We start from the raw sequence: 23,539 nt of genomic DNA on the forward strand, positions 1-23,539 counted from the left end.
TGTGAACCGAAATTATCCCACTGATGATGAGGTTGCGATTATATTTTTTTAAATGCCATTATCTTAAGATCACAAGTTCATTTATTCGTTAGCCCGAGAAAACAGAAGGTAAAATTTCTCGAGATAATTACGGAGAACTGGAAAATGAACTTCGATCCGCTTTGCCTGTGCAGTTGCAGCCGGGCAGTCATCTCCTTAAATTACGAGAACTGTTCTGAGTTTTTTGTGTCCAACAGAATGAGACGACACAAAATTGTAAACCTCGATAGAAGGACGGTCTGATGCACTGATCAGTGAAGGCAGATGCTAGATTGGATCAGCTGCAGGGATGCACGCTCTAATCTGTATGCTGCTGTGATTCATTGTTTCACTGTCAATCAGCTAGTCTCTAACCTTAATCCTAACCCTGACCTTAACCCTCCCACAATGTAACAGTCAATCACAGACAGAGTACCCCCCACCCACACCCCTATCCCCCATTGATCCAATCTAGCACCAGCATCAAGAGTAGGTCCTCTGTGATTTGACATGTTGACCTTAAATCAGTTGCTATTGTTGTAAAGATGCCATCTGTGTATTCTGTCATTGAAATCCTGATCTCTAATAAACATTATAAGTAATAAGAGGAAGCAACCTTTTGTTTTCTTATAATATTTTTTTTTATCTCATTATCTGGACATAACAGAACTCATTTTTATGAGATAATTGCATTAAATGAACAGAAACCACAGTTGCTCTCAGCTTCCATAGTTCTCCACATGTGAAGAATCACTAATATCGGTCTGTTCAGTTGCACTTAGTAAATATATATCATATTTTTGTACTAATAGCATCTATTCAGGAATCTTTATAACATGTACAGAACACACATGTATAGAGAATATAAATATATTTTGATGTGTGAAGCATTTTGTAGCCTGATCTTTTGATTTAAGATGATAAATATCTGGCTGTTTGAGATCTGTAAGGCACTTTGCGGACAGGGACTCTGACTTTATTATTGGTTAATAACTAGTAAACAAGTAAAACTGTTCTTTATAGTTAAAGAAATAGAGAATTTTTTTTTTAAATGGTCTCAAATTGAGAAAAGTATGCGTCTTAGCCCTCATTTTGTGTTTTTTACTCCAGTTGTTGCAGGATTAAACACGTTTTTCTCCAGATGCTGTGACACACCTTCGTCACGAGTTCCCATCATCGTGTATCATCCTATTTCCTGTCCATTACAGCATACCTTCCATCAAAACAAACGTGTATCGGGGCTTTCCCAGTGATGGTGAAATTTCCAACCACCGTTTTGTTTTCAGGGTAGTTTGACTCCTCCGAGTTACAGAAATTCACCTCAAGAACACAATTGGAGGCGAGGCTCAGTCACATGATGATATCACATTACACTACTGTAATCAAACTGAGGCCTACCAATACTAAAACTGTGTAAGCCTTCAGTAAAGCAGGCACTTTGGATTAAAAACACATCCAGCAGAACTGGATCTCACTTTCCTTTTTTTCAGTCTTCATTGATCCTTTATATTACTGAAAAATAACGTGCAAGTTCTGTTAGCATCTCTAAACACTTCATAACAGGCAGGAAAAGCTGCTCTGTTGGGGACTCTTCATGTAAACCTGGTGCTTCACGTCTCCTTTTCCCTCTGCTGTGCTTTCCAAACATAGATCTTTACTCCTTTTTCCAAGCATCGGTGGTCCTTTATGTTTCACAGGAAGTTGTTTAACAGAGCTAAGACTTGAAGAAGTCAGATTCCAGCTTTTAAACTTGTCTATTTCCAGTCAGCTGGCCTCTCTACTCCACCTTCCAGATGGCGATCTTTCCGTCATGTTTGCCGGCTCCGCTGAGGACGTACCGATCCTCGGCCGAGCAGAGCGCCGCCACCTTGTCGTTGTGGCCGTGAAGCTCCTTCAGGACCTGGTAGCGCTCTGTGTCCAGGGTGTAGATCTTCCCTTTGGATGAACTGCGGCCCACACCGCCGACCCACACCTGCAGAGAACCGAGGGACAGTCAATGTGGTTCTGTTTCAGGTGACTACCAGGTTTGTAATCCATTTATTGGGGATTTTAGTGAAATAGTTGGATGAGATTTAGAAAATTAGGTTGATACCACAGGAAGCTGCTGCTAGCAGCCGGTTAGCTTGGCATTAAGGCTGAAAACAGAAGGAAATAACTGATTTCACTGTATAAGTGTGATGAAATCTGTCTACCAGCACCTGTGAAGCTCACTAATTACCCCACCGTATCTGTGTGTGTGTGTGTGTGTGTGTGTGTGTGTGTGTGTGTGTGTGTGTGTGTGTGTGTGTGTGTGTGTGTGTGTGTGTGTGTGTGTGTGTGTGTGTGCGTGCGCTGTATATTAACCTGGTTTTTAACTTTAATCATGCAGTAACATCCGGTGCAGTCCTGTAAGGCCACGCGCTGGAACGGTTTGGTTGTGTCTTTAATGTGCCAGACACACACTTCTCCGGAGTCTACACACACACTCCACAGCTCCCCCCTCTGACACACGGAAGCAAGCACATTAAGGGAAGAAAGGGTCAAACTTGTATCCAATTCAGTCCAAAAGTAAACCAATGCATCAAGCAGTAGTGAGCAAACTGCACGTGTGTGTATGTTACCTCAGGTAGTAGCAGTGCAGAGCTGAACGCAGCCGTGGATCCTCTTTGTTGTTCGGGCAAATGAATGCGATTTTTTAATGAACCATTCCTCCACACCTCCATTATGCTGTCTCTGGAGCCTGAGGAGAGAGAGAAACAGAGAATGTCCAGTTTCCATTGTCAACTCTCCCATTTTTCATTTCAATGCTCCAGCCAGAGCGTGAAACTTACAACACCAGAGAGACCCGTTACAGGCGTAGACAGACTGCAGACGATCGCAGGAGAGACGAAAGTGCCTCTTCACCTGAGGGAAGGGAAAAGAGTGATCAGTGTTCACGTAGTCAGTGCTGAAGCAGCAAACCAGCTGTTCAGGATATTTCTGTCTTTTTGAACAGTATACAGTACTTTCATCTTAATCACAAATGCAAACACGGTTTTAATCAGTGGAGAGTTTAAACAAGCTGACCTGTAGCGTCGAGACGTCCCACACCATAACGCTTCCCTCTGCACTGCAGGAGTACGCCACCCTTTGGCTGAAACAATTAGTCAATTTATACATTTTTCCATCAACTGAAAATTCATTGTCAAGTAACTGATGAAGACATTTATCAAATAAAAATGGCATCAGTTGAATTTACATTCCTAAATGATAAAACTTGCTGGTTCTCTCTTTTTTATGGCTTTGCAAAGTGAATATTTTTCATTATTAGAATAAAACAAACAATTTAAAGACGCCAACCTGCTTTTTAGGAATTTTAATCTGAAATTGTATTGATGTAACTTATTGATTGGCTCATCCAAAAAGAGCAGATCAATACCATTTAAAAAAAAAAAATTAAAAAATTAAAACACAGAATGCAATGTATTTTTTATTGCTTTTCATTCTTTGAAAAAAAATTCTATTGCAGTACAGTTATTGTTGTAAAGGTTTCCTGCAATATAACAATGCTTGTGCCATGACACTGAATGGTGATTAAACTATTGATGGAAATACATTTAAGGTGTCCAAATGAACAATTTTAACATACATCCGCGAGCTACACATACCGATTTAATGTATGTAATCAATCAAATGTATCATTTGTTTAAATACTGTACGTCAGATTCAGATGAGTCGTTGTTTTTCTGACCGAATTTGGTGTATTAAATGGTAACTGTCGCTGTTGAGCTAATCGGTCAGTATCTGTGTCTGTGTTACCTGTATTTGTCTGTATCAAGCGCCAGTCCGGTGACCTCCGCCCTGTGTTCAGTCAGCTGTCGGTTACAGACCATGGCCACCATGCTGATGATGTAGATAACAGAGTCCTCAGAGCCCATCCAGACCTGATCCTTGTCCACTCCTAGCATACAGTTCTGAAAACACAAACACAGGACAGAGATTTAGGAGAAGTATCGGTTTTAAGACTAAATATATGTAGAAACATCAGGGCCTCTCTTGGTCCACATTCATTTGAATCTTTTCTGACAAAATATAAACCGAACAATCAGCTGATTAACTAAGAAAATAATCGGGAGATTCATTAATAGTGAAAATAGTCATTACAGCCCTTAAGAAAGTTGGGTATAATTTATATACAATAGTTTTGTTTAACAGGTATTCATAAAAATAGATAAAGTATGCAAAAGATGAAAATGCCGAGAGTTTAATGTGGGATCAAATTCATTGTACAATACCAACCTCCTCCATGAGGTGGCAAAAGTGGGCTGATAAACTGCTCATATTGTCCTCTCGCCATAATTTCTAATATCAGAGTCTGTTTTTATAGATTCAAACTTAACCAACACAAGCTGTTGTCTAAAAAGCTGCTCTGTCACAACTTAAATAAAGAAAAACCCCACAGGATTAAAACAGGCACTTTGTGTTGGCTTTGCCCCAAAATGTACTGTTATTTCCTTATTAGCTATTTTAATCATCCGTCATGCTACTGTAGAAGAAAAACACCATACTCCTAATGTTAAGTACACGACCTGGTGGTCAGCTGTGTGCAAATATTACAGTTGGGAGGAGAAAACATCTCTTATTTGTTTCTCACACATGCAAACAGATAAGTCATCATACTTTGTGTGACTGTGACCTGCATGCCTGAAGTAAAGGTCAGTGATTAGCACAGTCATAAGAAGTGCCTCGAAACTTCACACTCTTCCTTAACCTTATCCAACATGGATGTTTTCTCCTCGAGGACCTTCAAGGCCCTCCAACCGACTCTCACTTCTTTTTATTTTGTTGTGAAAGTTTGCAGAGAAAATGTTTTGGTCTTCGGAAAAGGAAAACTATTCCAAACACGCCGTATCCTTCCCAAAACACATGCTTTCGAGTCTGAGGATGATGCTGCTAATGTTTGAAGTGCAAAAAAATAAACCTGAGGAAAACAGTTGTATCTGATCTCAGTGGCACGCATGTGCTGTTTATCTGCTGATTCTGTTCAGTGATGAGAAGCAGACAAACATCAGGTGTTTCTATTCAGTGATGGAAGAACTACGAAAAAACATCATGTTCACTGCAAGAGATTTAACGAATACAAGCATGTTTTCTGCAAAGCCTCTTTAATTTAAACAAAAAGAACAACGTTCTCAAATGGATCACCGTTTCATTTTGCTTTAACTCCATCAGCTGCACTACAGCTCTGTCTGAAAAACTAGGAACTATAAGAAATGCAATACCTGGGGAGCAATCTGAGGAGCAATCTGAGGAGCTCTGGTTACCGCTACGCATTCAGTGACTTGGAGAGATCTTTGTTGAAAGAAAACCGGACTCATATTATAGCTGATAAATTGCTCATATATTTGTTGTTTCTGGTCATCATGAGATATTTAATGTGTAAAATGTATATCTACCTTTTAAAAATCATAATGTCTACAAGAAAAGTATTACCTGCAGGGCTGCAGAGAAATCCCCCTACCATTAACCCTTTGAAGACAAACAGCTCTGACTGAAGATGATTTGCACTCTGTGACTACAGAGAAACAAGGGTGGAAAACACTGGCTGGGAGGGGATTTGCTGGTCACAGGAAACAGATATCGCTAACAGCTCTTTTCTATCTCTGGTGACTACATGGAAACCCCTGTTTAACAAACTGTCCCTTTGTCTTCATCCTGGTCCTTCTTGTACTGTTCCACGAAATGTTAAATGTAAATAAAACGAATAACCTGACAGAACAGTCAATGTACACCTTGGGTACGTATGTACACATTGAAGAATAAACAGCCCAACCTGTACAGAACTCCATTACTGCCACCTTTTTTGTGTATCATGAATCTCTGTGTGTTTTAGTGAGTGTGTTGGAGTTGGTGTAGTTCAGTGTGTACACAGAGTGAGTGTTTTTCCTCACCAGTCGCGCACTCCCAACGTGACAGGTGTGTGTGAGGGACCAGCTGGAGGCATCAAACACCATCACTTTCCCCCCGCTCACAGACACCCATAACTGACCTGAAAGCACACACACACACACACACACACACACACACACACACACACACACACACACACACACACACACACACACACACACACACACACACACACACACACACACACACACACACACACACACACACAATTTATCAGTTATTTCTCAATATCTTATCAAAAACTTGGGACTTACAGCCGCCAGTGTTTACTCTTTCATGAGGAAAAGAAGAAATGTGAGAATCAGCAGTGAAACTTTGAAAGTGAATTCCTATCAAATAAGTTCATGTACAGGATTAAATAAAAGTGACAGGTAAGAACTGAAAATATTAACTTACTCTTGTAACAGCGTCCCCCTCTCCTTCTAGTCTGAAATACAGGATGTAACTTTCTTTTTCTTTTTTTCCAACAGCAGTGCTTTTAAATAGCAGTGAATACGAAATTACATTTCGCATGGGATCAGTAAGAAACAAATCCATGACTTTTGTTTTTGAAATATCACTTTCCCAGAGTAGCAATTTGAATGTAAACACAGTCATATTCAAACAAATTTTCCTGCAGCTTGACTCCACCCTGGCTTCATCTAATGGTCAGATTTCCTCTAACATATTCACTGCTATTTAAAAGCACTGCTGTTGGAAAAAAAAGGAAAAAAAGAAAAGAAAGTTACATCCTGTATTTCAGACCAGAAGGCGAGGGGGACAGTGGGACAAGGAGAGGAAAGTGGATGTTAAAACTGAGAGAAACTGAAAGGGAGAAGGGAGTAGTGAGGACAGAGGGGAGTAGAGAGGTGGAGCGAACTGCCAGTAACTCAATTCAGTGACCTATATTCACACCAGACCACGAGAGAGAGAGAGAGAGAGAGAGAGAGAGAGAGAGAGAGAGAGAGAGAGAGAGAGAGAGAGAGAGAGAGAGTCAGAGAGTGGCAGGGAGGGAGGATCTGAATAGCTAGATTTGTTCTTTTCACTCACAGACATCCCAAAGAGAGGACTGCTACAGAAGAACTGAACTGTGTTTGTATGTGTGTGGATCGCTGAGTATGAGTGTGCAAGTTAGTGGTGGGGTCAGTCTGACACCAGCTTGCATTTAAGTGGCCCCAGATGGTTGTCCACTGAAGGCCAAGGCATTGTGGTTCTTTTTACACTGTTCCCTCACAGTCTTCCTGCCACGTAATGCTCCTGGCAGTCGGCGGCGCCCCCGTGATAAAATTAAAGGACTCTTTTAAAAGGCAAAACAACACAACAGTAAACAACTCTTGTGCTTTGAGGTCACATGTAATGACTGGGGTTTCCAGACTGTTGCAAAGTTTTGGACCCCCACAAACTACACGAACAGCCTTAATGTTCCTTGGCGCAGAGTTTCTAGTCTCTGAAGCACTTGAGCATGATTTTTCCAAGACTCTGCATCATTTGGTGATTCAGTGATGTGGTGGAGAGTACAGTCTGACACATCTTTACAAAGTTTCCCGTAGGTGTTTAAATGTGTCGAAATCTGGTGACTGTGAAGGATGTAACATGATTCTTTCAGTTTCATTGTTTCATTCTCACCAAAACCAATTAGCACCATGACCCCTCCCCTAGGTTAATTTAAATTAGTGCAAACTTCAGCAACTTTTTAATATATATTTTTGCAAAAATAATCTGAATGAGGTTCTTTCTGCTTTTACTTTATTCTGGAGTAAGCAGAGTTAAGAAGGCTTTAGACCTACATTTTAAAGACTTGTCCAAAAGTTTACTGTACAGGACAGCATCACAGCTCATATAAGCAATATCATAACTGCATTGTTTGTATTTGTATTCAGTCCAAGTCAAAATTTCCAGCTTTTCTTTTTGCAGCTTTAAAAGGAAACCCGAAAAGGAAGTGTGGTTGAGAAACTTTATGTGCAGTTTTATGCTTCTTATGTTTGGCTGAGACCAAGCAAGTGTAAAACAAAGCTTATCTGTGTGTGCATTAGTCAGTGTAGATGTCAGGGACTGTGTGTTGTTGTTTAGATTGTGAAATTGTTCAGCTGCTCCAAACAGCCAATCAACTATCATACTTCCACAGTGACCAATCAGAGAGGAGAGGAACTGGAAACTTGTCATCACAGAGTTGATAAGAAGAAAGCTGGAGGCTGCTTGGTTACAGGAAACATTCAGGAGCAGGTGTGTGTGTGTGTGTGTGTGTGTGTGTGTGTGTGTGTGTGTGTGTGTGTGTGTGTGTGTGTGTGTGTGTGTGTGTGTGTGTGTGTGTGTGTGTGTGTGTGTGTGTGTGTGCGTGCGTGTGCATGCTCGTACCTGGTGTGTATAGAAGTACATCCACAGCCTGAGGTGCAGCAAGTTCCAGCGAAGGATTGATTTTATGCTTTAGTGTCTCTGCAGTTGTCTTGGGAACCATCATTGGGACTGGAGACACACAAAAGAGAAGTAACCTTTACCAGGTGGTGAATAAACAGCATTAGGCGAGTTAATTAGTAAAGAGTATTGAATACTCAGAGGCAATTCTATGTGCTTTACAGGAAATGGATAAAAAGGAGAGAGCATAGAAAGATAAAAAAAAATATCTTAAAAGATTAAAAGACATAGAAATAAATCTGCAATTTGGCTTTTTACAAACTATTTACAGAAACTAAATTACATTTTAGAGCCACAGTGCATTCATTAAGAGCAAATAGAAGCAGAGGTCCTTAGCATGTTGTTGCTGGACCACAACAATAACAATCATCAAAGTTCCATGATCAAAGTTACACCACTGGTAAAAATGATGAATGATTCAGTCAGAACAGATGCCCTGTTATTCAAATCAAGAAGGTTTCAGTGAGGAACATGAAATCTACTTTATGACACAGTTAGGTCACTGATTGGGAAAGATTTATTTGATAATGGTCTTACCTTGTGCAGTGCAGCTTTTACGCTTTTAGTAACAGGGACACATTGGCGATGTGTTGAGTACTTATTGTTTTGTCTAGTAGTAATTAAAACAATCTACCCAGTGAAAACCCCAGACATCAATAAAAGTCACCACGCAGTCTCTCATGAGTCATAATGTGCTTAGAGACACATTAAGTTTCCAAATGATGTGCTTTCACAATCTATACAGCAGAGTCAGTAATGACTTCCACAGCTGTGAAATTTGTGGTTTTGTTTGAGATTTCTAACCAAACTGGCCCAAAGCAAACTGAGTGGTGGAATGCATAACGGTACATCGATAATCATTCTCATCACCATCGCTACCTTCCATTTTGATGCGGTCAAAGTGAGCCAGCTTCGAAGCAGCGTAGATGGCTTTGCTGCTCTGAAGGCTGCCCACCGCAGCGTCCATCAACAGGGCGTTGGTCAGAGCCTGCTGCATGTACTGGGGGTCCTGGAGAGAAATATTCATTAAAGACACAGAGCGGGTCATTAAAAAGGAATAAAGGAGGAAATATATATTAAGAAAAACAGTTTATATAACCATGCCAACAGCTGTCAGTGTGCTAGCATTTACACAACGACCATGTTAACAATTTTAAGTAGGTATATTTATCATGTTGCCCAGGTTTGCTCACCATGTTCACGACTATGATTTACTTAATTTCTATACTAATCAAATCATTGTTTAGTCAATAAAATGTCCGAATGCAGTGAGAAATATTCAGTACAAGCATCAACCTTTCTCATTTGAGAAGCTGGAGCTCTAAAATGTTGGTATTTGTTTTTGGAAAAAAGAATCATTAATCAAAATATTTACAGCAACATTTTCTGTTGAATGATGATTCAATTAATCAACAACAAAAATAAAAACATAACAAAGGTGACCACTTCAAACAGCTGTATAGAAGCAAGTATACAACTTTGTATTATATTTTAATTGTAAATCTAGTTAGGCCTTAAAAAGAGCAAACTGTATTCAGTCGACAAGCTGGACATAAATATATTTGTATAATGTGCTGGCTGACTGACTGTACAGACCGCGAAGAGGAATTGAGAGCTGACATAAAATTTGAATTAAAAAAAAAAGAGAGAAAGAGTGAGAGGGAAAAAAAACCATGATATGTTACTGTTACATCATGTGGTTTCACAAAGGAAAACCTCCATCTCGGTTCAAGAGTTTGTGTTTATGTTTAATGTAAGCCTCACTAATGTTAATACGGACTGTCTCACACACACACACACACACACACACACACACACACACACACACACACACACACACACACACACACACACACACACACACAGTAATTGATACTTTGACAACAACAAAGTATACAGGATAATAATGCATTTTAACTAACCAAATGAGCTTCCTTCTCCATTTATTCATGCCTATGTTTCCGATTATCTTTTATACTCTAATGTTATTATACACACACACACACACACACACACACACACACACACACACACACACACACACACACACACACACACACACACACACACACACACACACACACACACACACACACCGCTTTAGTTGTAGCTGTACCTTGTGTTGGTCAGTTATGTTGCGTCCGGCCCACATCTCTTTAACCATCAGGTTCCAAAGCTCAGTCTCTGTTTTCAAATTAGCCTCGAACACCTCCTTCCTTCCCCGAACACGCAGCTTCAGACTGGGGATTCGCAAGAGCAGGAAGGGAGCCGAGGACACCTTCACCTCCTACAGGCAAAGACATGAAGCTGGCATCTCTTGTAGATTTCGATCACAGAGTCATCACAAAGGCCGCGCTGCTCACTATCGTTTTCCTTCCTTTAATCTCACCTCCAAATCTCTGTACTGGGCCACCTCCACGTATCCCGGTCGTCCTTCAGTCAGCAGGAAGAGCCGTCGTTGAGTCATGGCGATCTTCCCCACACCACGGCTCGTCTTCACCGAGGAGGACAGCTTGAAGACGCACTCGCTGGCCTCAATGTGCTCCAACACAGAAACTGGCAGACACACCTTGAAATGATATAAATACAAAAAAAACTGTGTAAAGTGGAAAATCTATGTACATTTCACTAAATTGATTTTATGCAGCACAGGTCAGCAGTGTGCCTCACAGCCACTAATTTCACTCCTTACAACAACATCAAGAGCAACAGTGGCCCGAAGAGTCTGAGATGTGGACAACAATTCAGAGGTTTAAGTGTCACAACAAAACAGTTTTTACTGAAAGACCTTTATTGTCTAAAGATGTTAAAGGCTGTTAAAAAAAAAAGACTGAAATCTAACAACAATTTCACAACTGTGCCTTACAAATATATTTTGTGTACATTATGATGAAACTGTATAGAGATTTGGAAACCAGAGTGATGTAATCGTAGGACATTTATGTTGTCATTTTTAATATAAGGTGTGATGCTAAGCAACAACAAAATATATGTATTCATGTTTTGTTCACAACAGTGATGGGTGTTAACAGATCTGAAGCAGGTTTATAATTTCAGATATTATGAGCACAAAACATTGATTTTTTTTTTTTTTTTTAATCTCTATTCCACCTTCAAATAATGTGGCCAGTATATTCATACAGTATATACAGTACAGACCTCTTGTGCTTCAGCCTCAGTTTCTTTCCAGATGGTATAAAATACTCTGAACAGGTCTGGACCAACCTGCTTCTGATGACCTGCAACAAATACACACACAGTCTCAAAATAATTCAAGAGAATTTGTGAAAGATGCCCTGGATTACTCTGTGTCAGCAGAACCATTTAAGGTGCGACACTGAGTTTAAAACCTGTATTGTTATCCTCATTTACAGAAAAATGGACGACAGAGAAACTAGTCTTCTTCACACACTCTCTTACAAACACATACTGATGTCTGGTAGCTGACTTGACCAACTCTTTCTCTCTTTCCAGGCAATCTAATCTGCCAGCGTGCCTGCAGAGTGAGCAGTTGGAGGCTGTCGTCTGTACTGTATTACAACAATGACATGGCCTGTGGGCACCCCACCCACAACCCCCCACCTCCAAACCAGCATCCTGCAGAGACACAACCCTCTATTATCAGCCACTGAGTAGCAAAGTCACAATCACAATTCAAAAGAAAATGCGTCTTTTTTGTTTTTAATATTCAAAATTGGAAGTTTTACTTTGTCGATAACAGGACATATTTTTTTAAATGTTCAGGTTTACATACGAATTTAAACAAATGTCTGGACCATTTAACTTTAAGAAATGTGTCACCCTGTCATCAACCTCTTGTTATAACAGGGAAAAGTGATTATAAAAAATTTCAACTTGTGGAGGGAAAGATAAGCACTCTCCACTTTCTTCCTGCTTTCTAACACGCAAAATCTTTTGAAAAAGTTCCTTAGCTCCCCCTCTACCTGCTCACTTTCCCACCAAAACAAATATCCCTCGTTACTCACTCCGGACATTTATACATTGCATTATTTTCCTTGCTTCTTTGCTAATGTTATCAATCTGAGTTGATAGGAATGTTGTTAGGTCACTGCAGCTCTCACACTGACTGGCACTACCTGCAGCACAATAACTGGAGCTCACTTTATTGTAATGTGTCATTCAGCTCTGTTCCAAGCGAGAACATCTGCAGAATGTCAATAAAAAATAATGTCAACGATGAAAAAAGGTTTAAAGGGCAGCAAATGACCAGTGAAGCCTCGGTTACACTTTCAAGGCCGGCGTGACAAACTCTTTAAGAAGCAGTGAGGTAATGATTAACCCGAGGAATTAATGTTTGCCTGGAAGAGTGGATGAAGGGTATGGCGGAAATATTTATGTGCGTGTGTATGCTGAGGCAGTGAGTCCAAAAAGTCCAACAACTTGAAGTCTATGAGGAAAGCTCTAAAAGGGCTTTCTGACCCGCTCTCATGAATCTGTTATAACACTAACTTTACTAAAGTTTCCTGCATTAAATACTGAGCCCTTTAGCTTTCTGTTTGAGTATAACGTGCACAAACACACATGCTCAAACAGTGTATCCATACACACTACTTACCTACAGTTAGAGCGTCAAACAGTCTGTGAATGGTTCCTTGGTCTTTTACAATGCCAGACTCCTGGACACATTTCACAAACTCATCCAGTTGCATGTATTTTTTCGGCAGCTGGAAGCGCTTTACGGCATCTTCCTCATGCCCGTCGTCGTGGCACGCCCGTTCCCGCTCCTGGTCTCTCTTGACACGACTGATCAGCCGTTTGAGCTCTGGTCGCTTGTCCGCCTGTGGAGAGATTTCGACATTTATTATTACAGTGCTCCTAATATTGCTAATTCACATCCTGATACAGCCCTGAGATTTTAAACTAAGTCATTAATAACCAAAAATATACTCACTATCAAATGGACGTCTTGTATTGTATTCTACATTTCATCATAGTAATGTTACTGAGGACAGTTTCAGTTTGAGATGTGAAGAAGAGACAGCAATATAGTAACTTAAACACATTATACAGCATATCTGTCGCCATGGATATAATTAACCAAAGTGCATCCAGGTAACAGGGTGAAACAACGTTCCCCATTCATGATAACCTGAACTGACCTGCAAACGTTCAACATCTGGCAGCGAGTCAACCAAGGACTTAACCATCTGAGAGGGGAAGATATCCGAGTCGGTCTTGTACAGACTCTGGAAGTCCTCTAATGCATCAAGACGCCTGTTGGACACAGTGTTCACCAAACCACGCAGGTAGTGGTACCTGGACAGACATATGGATGGAGACGTTAGGTGTGTGACACGGTGTGAAGCTCAGTTTATCATCTGAAAGTCAGCGGGTTTACTCGGGATGTACATAATCTGTGTTGAATTTCATTTATACTGACTTTAAAAAAATTTGGTCTGGCTGAATGATTTACACCAGGAAATTAGGTTATCATACATGTTATCAAATAGGACTTGGGACAGACAAAAATGAACTGAGACGATAGGGAAAACCTTCACATCATGAGCAATAACTTGTTTTTCTGGGTTGGTATTTCCCTCAGAAATCAATGACTCAGCAGGACATGTGAACGAAAAGCAGAAAATCTCAAAGACACATGCCGTCTCAGGTTTTCCACAATTTGGAGCAACAGATTTGGAGTTTAAACAGAAACTAAAGAAAACAGGAGCATAAAGGAATTAGCAAATCCTGCAAGATAATCTTTCTAAGCATTTTATTTCTATTATTTTACAACTATTTCTACAGTTTATTTTAGTTTCTTTGTCCTCTCTGCAGATTACCTGGCCAGCAGAGCAGATTCATCAGGTGGTGTAGCGTTAATAGCCTTCCCCAGTGAAGCAACCATGTCAGAATAATAGTTCTGGACGTAATGATAGGCCAACGGAGGGGGGAACTCTGGGAGACGGAAAACCTTCACTGCTTTCTGAGGAGACTTCAACCCTGGAAGGAGACAATATGAAATCAGACACTGACAAATACTTCCAATAAATCACTTCCCCTTGTCCTTCACTGGTTCTCACCAACGTCAGGGCTCATCTTTCTGAGAGACTCTGGTCTGCTGGAGCTGATGGCAATTATAGTGTCACTGGCAGGTTGCTCCAAATTAGGCAGACTGGCTCCCAGCCTCTTGCTCAGTCTGTTGTAAGAACTGGTGTAGCTGCTGTAGCCGGTCCTGGACAGTTCAGACATCGGAGGACGCCGAGGAGACTCCGTCATTGCACGATTCCTGCAAAAAAAAAGTCCCATTATCTATATTATGACATACCAGCAATATGTTTATTCACTAAGGATATGATATGTAATAAACTTAAATTATAATTTTTTTATTGTTTTCACATGTTTATAGTTGTTAGGACATCACAGAAGTAAAATAGACGTAGAAATAGAAGGAAACCGTGATTCAATGGTAACTGCTGCCTATGCTGGAATGACAGAATCAGTATAAGACAAATCATTCAATCCAGTTCTTCACTACATGAGTGTTTATAACTCTGAGAGTTTCTCATTCCTCATGAACACTTTGATGGAGCCTTTGTTTTCATAACCTGTGTGTGTTTATCCCTTTTTCAACACATACAAACATAAATGTATACAAACTAAAAGAAAGCTCTGGTTTAATGGCAGCAATTAAAAATGATTTGAATAATCTGCCAATTCATCTTCTCATATACATCAACGTTAACTATAAATAAAATAAATTGGTGGGCTAACTTCTTCAGCTCTATCTGGTTTAACAAGTAACACAGCTCTGGGGCATTACTGGGACAGATGTATCCTCTTTTCAGTGTGTGAGACAAAGATGCTAAGTGATCATTCACTTGTAAATCAACACTAAGACACCTTTATGTTCAAGAGGCTCCCACCTTTGACACCTCTTCTGATAAAGTGTAAATAGCCAGAATTTTCACAAGATGTGCAACCAAGGAATCAATTGGCTTCAAAAGTCAGAATATATCAGCTTTAACAGTGAAAACTACTATTATTTCACTTGTCTTGAACTTCTCTTATTGTTGCCTGTTTACATCTGTCCCTTAGTTATGACATCATACGAGCATCATACGAGCATCATACCTGTGTGCATTGTTACGCATGTTCTGCTCCATGCGAATGAAGGTATCTTGTTTCCTGTTAAGCCTGTCTCGCAGGAATGTGTGGAAGATGTGAGTTTCTAATACCTGGAACAACAACAAAGAGAAGCATGCAGCACATTCAGAGCCTCTGCGTGTGTGTGTGTGTGTGTGTGTGTGTGTGTGTGTGTGTGTGTGTGTGTGTGTGTGTGTGTGTGTGTGTGTGTGTGTGTGTGTGTGTGTGTGTGTGTGTGTGTGTGTGCCCGCGCCTTTGTACATGTGTGAGTGTACCTTCTTATAAAACAACTGGTCAGCTGGGTCCCTTGTTCTCAGAAACTCCTCACTGTTAAAAACTCGGTGTTCATGGTTTAAGAAGTCCTGGACTCCTCTGAGAAGAAGACACACAAAGACAGACGGAGCGAAGTACGGAAACAGAGAGGCAGAGTGACAAAAACAATCTTAATTTGACTCAGAAATTGAGATCAAACATGTATTCATGTTTTACAAACTTGTCCGTGGTGCCCAGACTAGATTTCACGGACATGTGTGGTTCCCTACCTGAAGATGTTAACCACTAGCTCCAGGGCGATGTTTTGTATCTGGGAGTTGAGCCGTCTCTGCCAGTCTCTGCGTTGGGACCGCAGGGTGTTGACATCGGTGCCCACTCCAAGGTGGCACAACTCCAAGTCATAGTGGAGCTGGAGAGACTCTGCCCTGGACACACATACACTCCCGGTAAAAATCCTGTAGTCCAGAAAGGCCTTAAATGGCTCTCATTTCATTTAAACCAAGTCCCCTTTGCAATTTAATTTAGCTGGTATTCGGAGAGTAAGCTCCAATTTAGTTATACATGTTTTCTAGTTTTGACTCAAGTTGAAAGGGTTCAGAGCCAAAATAATTTCTACTTAACATAAATTCTGCACTGTTAAACATGACCACGAGTATATTTAATTGTTGTATTTCACTGTACGACTCGACTACAAAACAGCAATCTACTTTTACAGTGCAGTGCAGTGTGTGTGTGTGTGTGTGTGTGTGTGTGTGTGTGTGTGTGTGTGTGTGTGTGTGTGTGTGTGTGTGTGTTACCTTGACATAAAGCTCTCAGCTGCAGCCACAGGGACAGCAGGCAGCTCGATGGTTTCAGACCATGACGACTGAATGATGCCATCATCAACATTTACCAGGATTAGGTCCTCTGTCTCCTATACAGACGCACATATCGGAGGTACAATGGGTACAATTCATAACAACGCAAGCAAACAGAGGAGGGCTCAGTCTGACGAACACACAGCTATTGTAAAATATGTGAACTCAGCTTCTGTAAGACACTGAATAAATATACAGTGGAGCACAGACGGTTATTGTTCAATACTGTATGTGAGCTCAACCAAGACAATTACAAAAAGATAGTTTGAAATAAAATTGGAATCCCATTTAAATTTAATTTAAATCATATATTATATTACATTGTATTATATGGCTAAGTGTCATGCACTATATAAGAAATTAACAAGAAATGTTATGGCAGAGAAATTAAAATATTTCTTTACTTCCACATCACTTTGTTTAATTTCCCTGGCTCTGTCTATTACTTTACGTGTAAAACAATAATTCACGTCCAACAAACAATACAAGACTTGATATGAAACACTGCTCCCATCATCTTGGGCAAGAAAGGCCTTCAGATATTTGACTTGACTTCAAGCAAAAAAGCCAACACTGTAATCTTATAAAATGATTAAAAAAAAACCAACAACACACAAAACAGAATGTTTGAACAGTAATAATAATACTGGCGTACTCACTGCAGCAACCTCTTCAAAATGACTGATGTGACAGCCCATCAGAAAGGCAGTAGGAGCCATGAGGAAGTCCAGCATTCCTCTCGCCAAGACAGGAACATAAGGCTGCTGCCAGGACATGGGCTGAATGAGACGCCCAGGGAACACAAGACGAATAAAAAAAAAGAAGAAGGATGAATAAAGTTTTCAAATATTTCCTCAAAGTAGAATAATAAATAAATAGTGCCACTGTAGCATGATGTTCTCAACACCAACCTGCAGGTACAACAACAGACTCTCTGCAACCAGAGTGAGTCTGGCCCAGTCAGATGAGAAGAAGACCAGCTTCTGTTCTTGAAGGAGGTAGGACAGCACCTGGAGACAGGAAAGCTTTTGAGTTCTTACAATTGTCTTTACTACTGATCATATTTTTTACCACTTTATGACATCTTTTCTTTATACACTAACTATGACACCATTCTCTATGTTCTGTATTACCTGCAGCAGAGCTGTGTGTGTGAAACAAAGGAACGGTAGATGTAAGTCGATGTCAATAACAGGGCTGTCCTGATCCGCCCTGGATGGAAGAACCACTTGGAGAGGACGGAGACTGAAGGACTAACACGTGACAGACACACATTTTACTGAAAAAGTGAATTGATTTCACAAAGGAAGACTCAACAAACAAAGCAAACGGAGTGTTTTCTGACCACATTGAGCTGTCCAGGCGGCGGTATGGGCACCAGCGACAGCTTGGCTGAAAACTCCTTGATTGTCTCCTCAAAGTCGGCTTGTCTTGCAGGCCGCAGCTGGACCAGGAGGCTGAGAGTGTGGAGGGGGAGGCCGAGTAGGAGACATGGAGAAGAGGTGGAATTTGACTGCATCATGTAACAGTGTTGGAGAATCCATGAGTTAAGCATTTACTAGAAATTCTCACCATGACAAGCAGTCTCTCAGAGCATTGTAGTAGGGGAACTTAGAGATGATGCACACAGCGAAGGGCGCGTAGAGACGGGACCTGGTTGGATTCCACCGATGGCCGTTCTGGACAACACCTTCCTGACAGGACTGACAGAGCAGACAGCCAATCAGAAACAACGATCAGCATTCATTCATTTGAACATTTCTGATTGAGGGAGAGTTCACGTCTTCGTACCTGTACAGCTCTGTAGTACTGCACAACAACTCCATGAGTTCGGTTGCCAAACAGGTCAGTGAAAACCAGGAAGTGATAACTGTCTTCTCGCTGCTCATGGGCTAACTGAAGACCACCTGACCGAAGGAAACCGATAAGTTTCAAGATATGCCTTGAAGGGGAGCTGAGCTGTATGCAACATTCATATCAAACTCTGAGCTTCAGAATACAGAAAAAGCGCCAGGACAGAGAAACTGTGTGCTAAAAAAAAAAAAAAAAACAAATGATCACTGCTTCATGTAAAGCTATGATGGTGGAGAGATACAGCGACTGCCCAGAAACAAAAAGGTCTTAGTAAAGACAGACTTAATTATTGACAGAACAAAGAAACTGAGTACAGTTGTTATACAGTGATGTTTGTAGTAGGGTTGTCACAGTGGAAACACACTGTACCAGGGAAACAGAGCTGTGGTAAAGCGATGAGATCCAGATCTTTTGGAACACTGCTATCCTCTGATGTTGATGACGCTTCAGTATGGCTGGTTGCTTCTCCATTAAACAGGGGCTCTGCAACACGGTCTCGCCTTTTCTAAAAGAAAAGAAAAATAGAGAAATGCATTTCATTTCTGATTGAGCTACACATTGATGGAAGCTAAATGTGTTCTGAAATGGCCAATCCTTTATCACGCGCATCACAAGGGCAGTATGAGACAGGCTAGCCATAAAACAGAAAAGATATTTTCCACAAAAAAAAAACATAACGTTCTTGAATATGTCTCACCAGATTCATCATTATTGCATAAATGTATATATAGAGTTTCAAATAAGAAAAATGGTCTACCTTCTTGATGAAGCTCCTCCTCCTCTGGACACGGCTGAAAGCTGGACCAATCACCTGGCTGGAGTTGGTCTCCTTGGAAACAAAGGGCGGGGCATGGACATGCAGTACCTCAGCTTCCAACAGGGGGAGTTCGTTTAATTTAGTCTGCTGATGAAGTTGGGACAAAGATTGGAAATATTACAGTTTATATTTTTGGTAATGTATAAAAATGTAGACATTCACACAATATACAGAAACTGTATTAAAGCAACTTAGTTATTTTTGACAAAATGTACGCAAGAAAGTGTTGCTTTGTATCTTTGACCTTTGATCTTTGACCTAATTCCAAAAGAAAGGAAAAACCCAGAAGATGGCGGACCAAGTGGTGTCATGGAATGTAGGATAACATTTTGAACATTTCTGACCAATCAGATTTCTAGGCTCGGATGGCTGGTTGTACACCACTGTCTATTATGAGCATACTCTTTTAGTTAAAGACTCCATGCTGGACTTAACTATACTTGAACTTAATCATACATTCATTGAAATAATATTTACACCTGGCAGCAACATGCTCTTGCTCTTCCTATCGTAGACATGAACTGCCTTTCTGCAAAAGGTTTATTCAGTGGGAATCTGACAGCAGTAGCCTCCCCTTTTTTCATTTCAATTGTGACCTTCAGAAAAGGAACAATCATGTGCATGTTGGACATATGGGGCAGCGATTCAGAGATTCAGACAGCCCAGAGACATGTCAGATCGATAACTCCTTGGTGGAGGTTGCATTAAAAGATGCCACCAGCATCTTTCTGTTTGCATACTTTGCAACGACTAAGCTTTCCATCTCTTGTCTGTGTATAACGTACCTTGTGTATGTCTCGGAGCTTATCACCGGGGGCTCCAACCACCACACATGCCTCCAGCAGTCCGGACGGGAGCTCTGCCATCACAACCAAGCACACAAGCTGCCAGAAACACACACAATGGGAATTTATATGAGATAGTATGATTATAATTTGTCAATCTTCTGCAATTTTTCCATACCTGAAATTGATATTGAGGTGGCTATCCCGACAATATCTCAGGTTGAATTAGGTGATAGCAGGCAATCTAATTTGAATATTATTTTATTGATGTATTTGATTCACTAAATTGCACCACAATAAAACAAAAGATTCTGATTAGTAACTGAAATCTACCGTCATGTTATATCTTTATAAAGTTAAATTACATATACGTTGATAAAAGACTTTGAATTAATCCCTCACCAAGAACCACAAGTAAAAAACTGACAATATTGGAAAAAAAAGGAAGGAGGAGCTGCAGTGATGGTTCAGTGATTTCCTACTTTAACTATAATCTAAATTTGAGTTTCCCACGTATGATGAAATAAGTGCTTGAGTAATCAAGTGTTTAAAAAAAACACAGCATAATCCAAATAAAAACCAGCACAATCTCTGGCATTACACACACAAAGAGACAAATCTCTTTTCCTGCAACTTCCTCCAGATGCATGCAGTCACCCGTCACTCTGTCTCACACTAATGTAGGCAAACCCTCTGGCAAACACACACACACACACACACACACACACACACACACACACACACACACACACACACACACACACACACACACACACACACACCAGATGTTAGGGTTTGGGTACTGTTGCAGTAAACCACTTCTGGCATCAACAACAAAACCACAGAGAACACCAAGTTACTGCTCTTTTGTCAACTATTTTTGCCTGACATGCCCCCGTGACCCTTTAAGATGATATATTTAGTCGTATAAATTACATAAAACTGCACGTTTACAGGTATTTTTCACACCAGACATAGTGATCCTGATCTCTTTTTTTGGGGGGGTAAATTGCATTAAATTGGCAGGTTCACCCATTTGGATTGAAGCTGGACGTTTCAACTTTTTAACACGTTTCAATTACTTTAAAAAAAAAAAAAATCTCTATTCTGCATGGTGTTCAAAAGGATCCTTTTGGACTTCTCTGGCTTGTTAACTGGTGTTCACACGCTCTCTTCATCAGAGGATACGATGTTGAGGTGTTAACGATTCGTACAATTTCTTCACCAATTCCTTCTAAAATCACTCCTATTTTGTTTTTGTATTCTCCTCTTGCATAGAACATCTGTATGTCTTTTTTCTTTTCTTTTTTTCAACCAAATGATCTATTATTTTTTTTTAAGAAATAAGGTTGAACTACTTGCACAGTGTCTGTCCAAGTACCGATCAGTAAATGCAGAAGTATCCCCTGGATTTAAGGACTGATCTATCAATAGACCTACCTACCAAACTACACACCCATCTGTGTGTCTGTCTGTTGGTCCGCCAAGCAGATTCAAAAATAAACATCTGACTTGCATTAGTTGCAGCTTCAGGCTGAACCCGAGGAGGTGCACGCTGCTAAATCATCCTCTTTTTCTCAGCCTCACTCTTTTATGTTGTTCAACTTTCCTTCTATCCTTTCTCATTTCACCTTCTCGCTCTTCACCTTTTTTTTATTATTTTCACTTTCATATCAGTTCCATCCTTTTGTCTCCCTCTTTGTTTTAACATGTTCTCTTTCTTTCTTCACTTCAGACATGCTTGCTTGCTCTCTTTCTCTCAGTCTTCGGGCCATTCCGGCCTCTGACTAACTACCCTGCTGTGTCACGGAAAAACACACACTTAAGTAATTTATTCCCTGAAAACCCCTAATTTAGTGAACCTTGTTGGGAGAGTGCGTTGGTGTTTATATGTCAAGAAAGTTACAACTATGCAAACTGCCAGCACAGTTTCTTGCACATACACATCTTCAAACATTTAATAAAATCCAGATGTCATGAACTTGTGCCGTAAAAAAAGGTAATCCATCAAATTCTGGAGTGGCTTTCTAAATAAAATGTGCTTCATTCCACATCTTTTGCAACAATTTCTTGAGAAGGACAACAATAGAGTAACTGAACCATCAATATACGAAACAATAATATTTTTGAGAGCTGACTAGTGTGTGTGTGTAGCTGTGAGGAGGTGACTCTGTGCTGAGAAAGGCAGACATCCAGCAGCTGTCCAAGACCTTTCACAAACAAGTTTGGCTTCATATTTTTCAAAGAGGAAGGTGTTTTGATGTAGCCGACAGCAATTTGAATAAGCACATGGTGGAAATGTATTTTGTAGAACTCAAAAGACATATGGAAGAAAACTTCTTATAAAATGGAAGTGGTTCGGAGAAGTGTCACACAGTACAGTAAAAGTAATGGGAGTAATTTTAGGAATTTGTTTGTAGTATTTCGGTGCCCCGAGACAGCTCTGTCAGTGTTTGCAGCAGAATTGTAAAGCTCTTTCCTAAAATAAAAAAATTAAAAATTAACAAAATTAAATAAAACAATTTCAAGTAGAAAACTGGCATTGTGGCATGAACAATTAACGGATCAGTGACTCTGTTGAAACATCTTTTTTTTGTTACAATTTCTCTTGATTACAGAGAAGGCTTCCATTTTCTTTTTTTTTGCATAAACACTAAAACTCTAAAATAAAAACATGCATCGAAACAATTTTGCACCTTAGATGTGAAGATTAACTTTTTGTGGTAAAGAGGACAGCCTGTGTATTTCACATCCGAGCAAGAAAAATCCCAACCTGAAGAGAGGAGTGTTTGGAGTGCTTATTGAGCTGTTCTGGGACCCAGGAAAAGGGTCAACACTTAAAAAGTGTGACATGCCCCTTTAATGGGCACCAGACAAAAGCTTACTGGCATGTTTGTGAGAAGAAGTAAAAATGACCTCAGCCAGTAAACAAAATAAATGAAAGCGAGCAGTGGGAAGTGAACGTGTTGCCCAATTTATGAAGACAGTTTTAAAAACATGTTACTGGTTTTTTAAAATTGTTTTTCAGCTTGCAACGCTGCAAGAAAAGTGCATCTTATAAGCATGCTGACTGGGTTGTTTGGCGGGCGAGTGGAATAATACTACGAAAAAGCAGCATGTGGCGTGTCAATTACACGTAGTTATGTCACTGTTGGACGTTTTTCAACAGCACTAGACTTAAGCAAAAAAACAACAACAAAGAACAAAAAAAAAAGTAAAACCATGTAGATTAACACAAAGTTTAAACATTTAACAATGGTAACTGACAGCTGAAAACATTAAAGACATGAGACATAAGTTGTCCGAGCAGGATTTTTGACACGGTAACGTTTAAATCAAAGACTGACCTTAAATTACTCGATCATTTCCAGTGGGTACGTTGTGAACACAGCTCCAGTTCGCTCTCACAACGGTCTAAAGGTCTCTGCCGTGACTTCAACACCGACACCCACTGTTACAGTAAGTATGCTGTGATTCAAAAGTTACTAACACACACGCGGGTTTGCCGCTGG

The 23,539-nt window shown here is 40.3% G+C and overlaps 1 protein-coding gene across 1 annotated transcript; it reads right to left on the reverse strand.

The window, feature by feature from the left end:
* Nucleotides 1–479: 479 nt before the first annotated feature.
* On the reverse strand, nucleotides 480–23,446 carry LOC138618559 (DENN domain-containing protein 3-like). Its single transcript, XM_069694376.1, has 30 exons — nucleotides 23,375–23,446; nucleotides 20,028–20,126; nucleotides 19,183–19,329; nucleotides 18,795–18,930; nucleotides 18,363–18,478; nucleotides 18,144–18,274; nucleotides 17,917–18,028; nucleotides 17,705–17,824; nucleotides 17,483–17,581; nucleotides 17,231–17,350; nucleotides 16,512–16,627; nucleotides 15,984–16,139; nucleotides 15,717–15,813; nucleotides 15,430–15,533; nucleotides 14,379–14,584; nucleotides 14,139–14,298; nucleotides 13,458–13,614; nucleotides 12,914–13,136; nucleotides 11,497–11,576; nucleotides 10,727–10,906; nucleotides 10,454–10,624; nucleotides 9,217–9,346; nucleotides 8,281–8,388; nucleotides 5,928–6,025; nucleotides 3,796–3,950; nucleotides 3,064–3,130; nucleotides 2,829–2,901; nucleotides 2,619–2,737; nucleotides 2,362–2,499; nucleotides 480–1,990 (listed from the first exon to the last, which is right to left on the reverse strand). The coding sequence occupies exons 2-30, from the start codon at nucleotides 20,106–20,108 to the stop codon at nucleotides 1,796–1,798; spliced, it is 3,795 nt and encodes a 1,264-aa protein (XP_069550477.1). The 5' UTR covers nucleotides 20,109–20,126; nucleotides 23,375–23,446; the 3' UTR covers nucleotides 480–1,795.
* Nucleotides 23,447–23,539: the final 93 nt, after the last annotated feature.

Source organism: Brachyistius frenatus, unplaced genomic scaffold (assembly GCF_029030835.1).
Source record: "Brachyistius frenatus isolate BFR_SWC_R1_liver_20210118 unplaced genomic scaffold, ASM2903083v1 Contig_2, whole genome shotgun sequence".
NCBI classification, from domain to species: domain Eukaryota; kingdom Metazoa; phylum Chordata; class Actinopteri; family Embiotocidae; genus Brachyistius; species Brachyistius frenatus.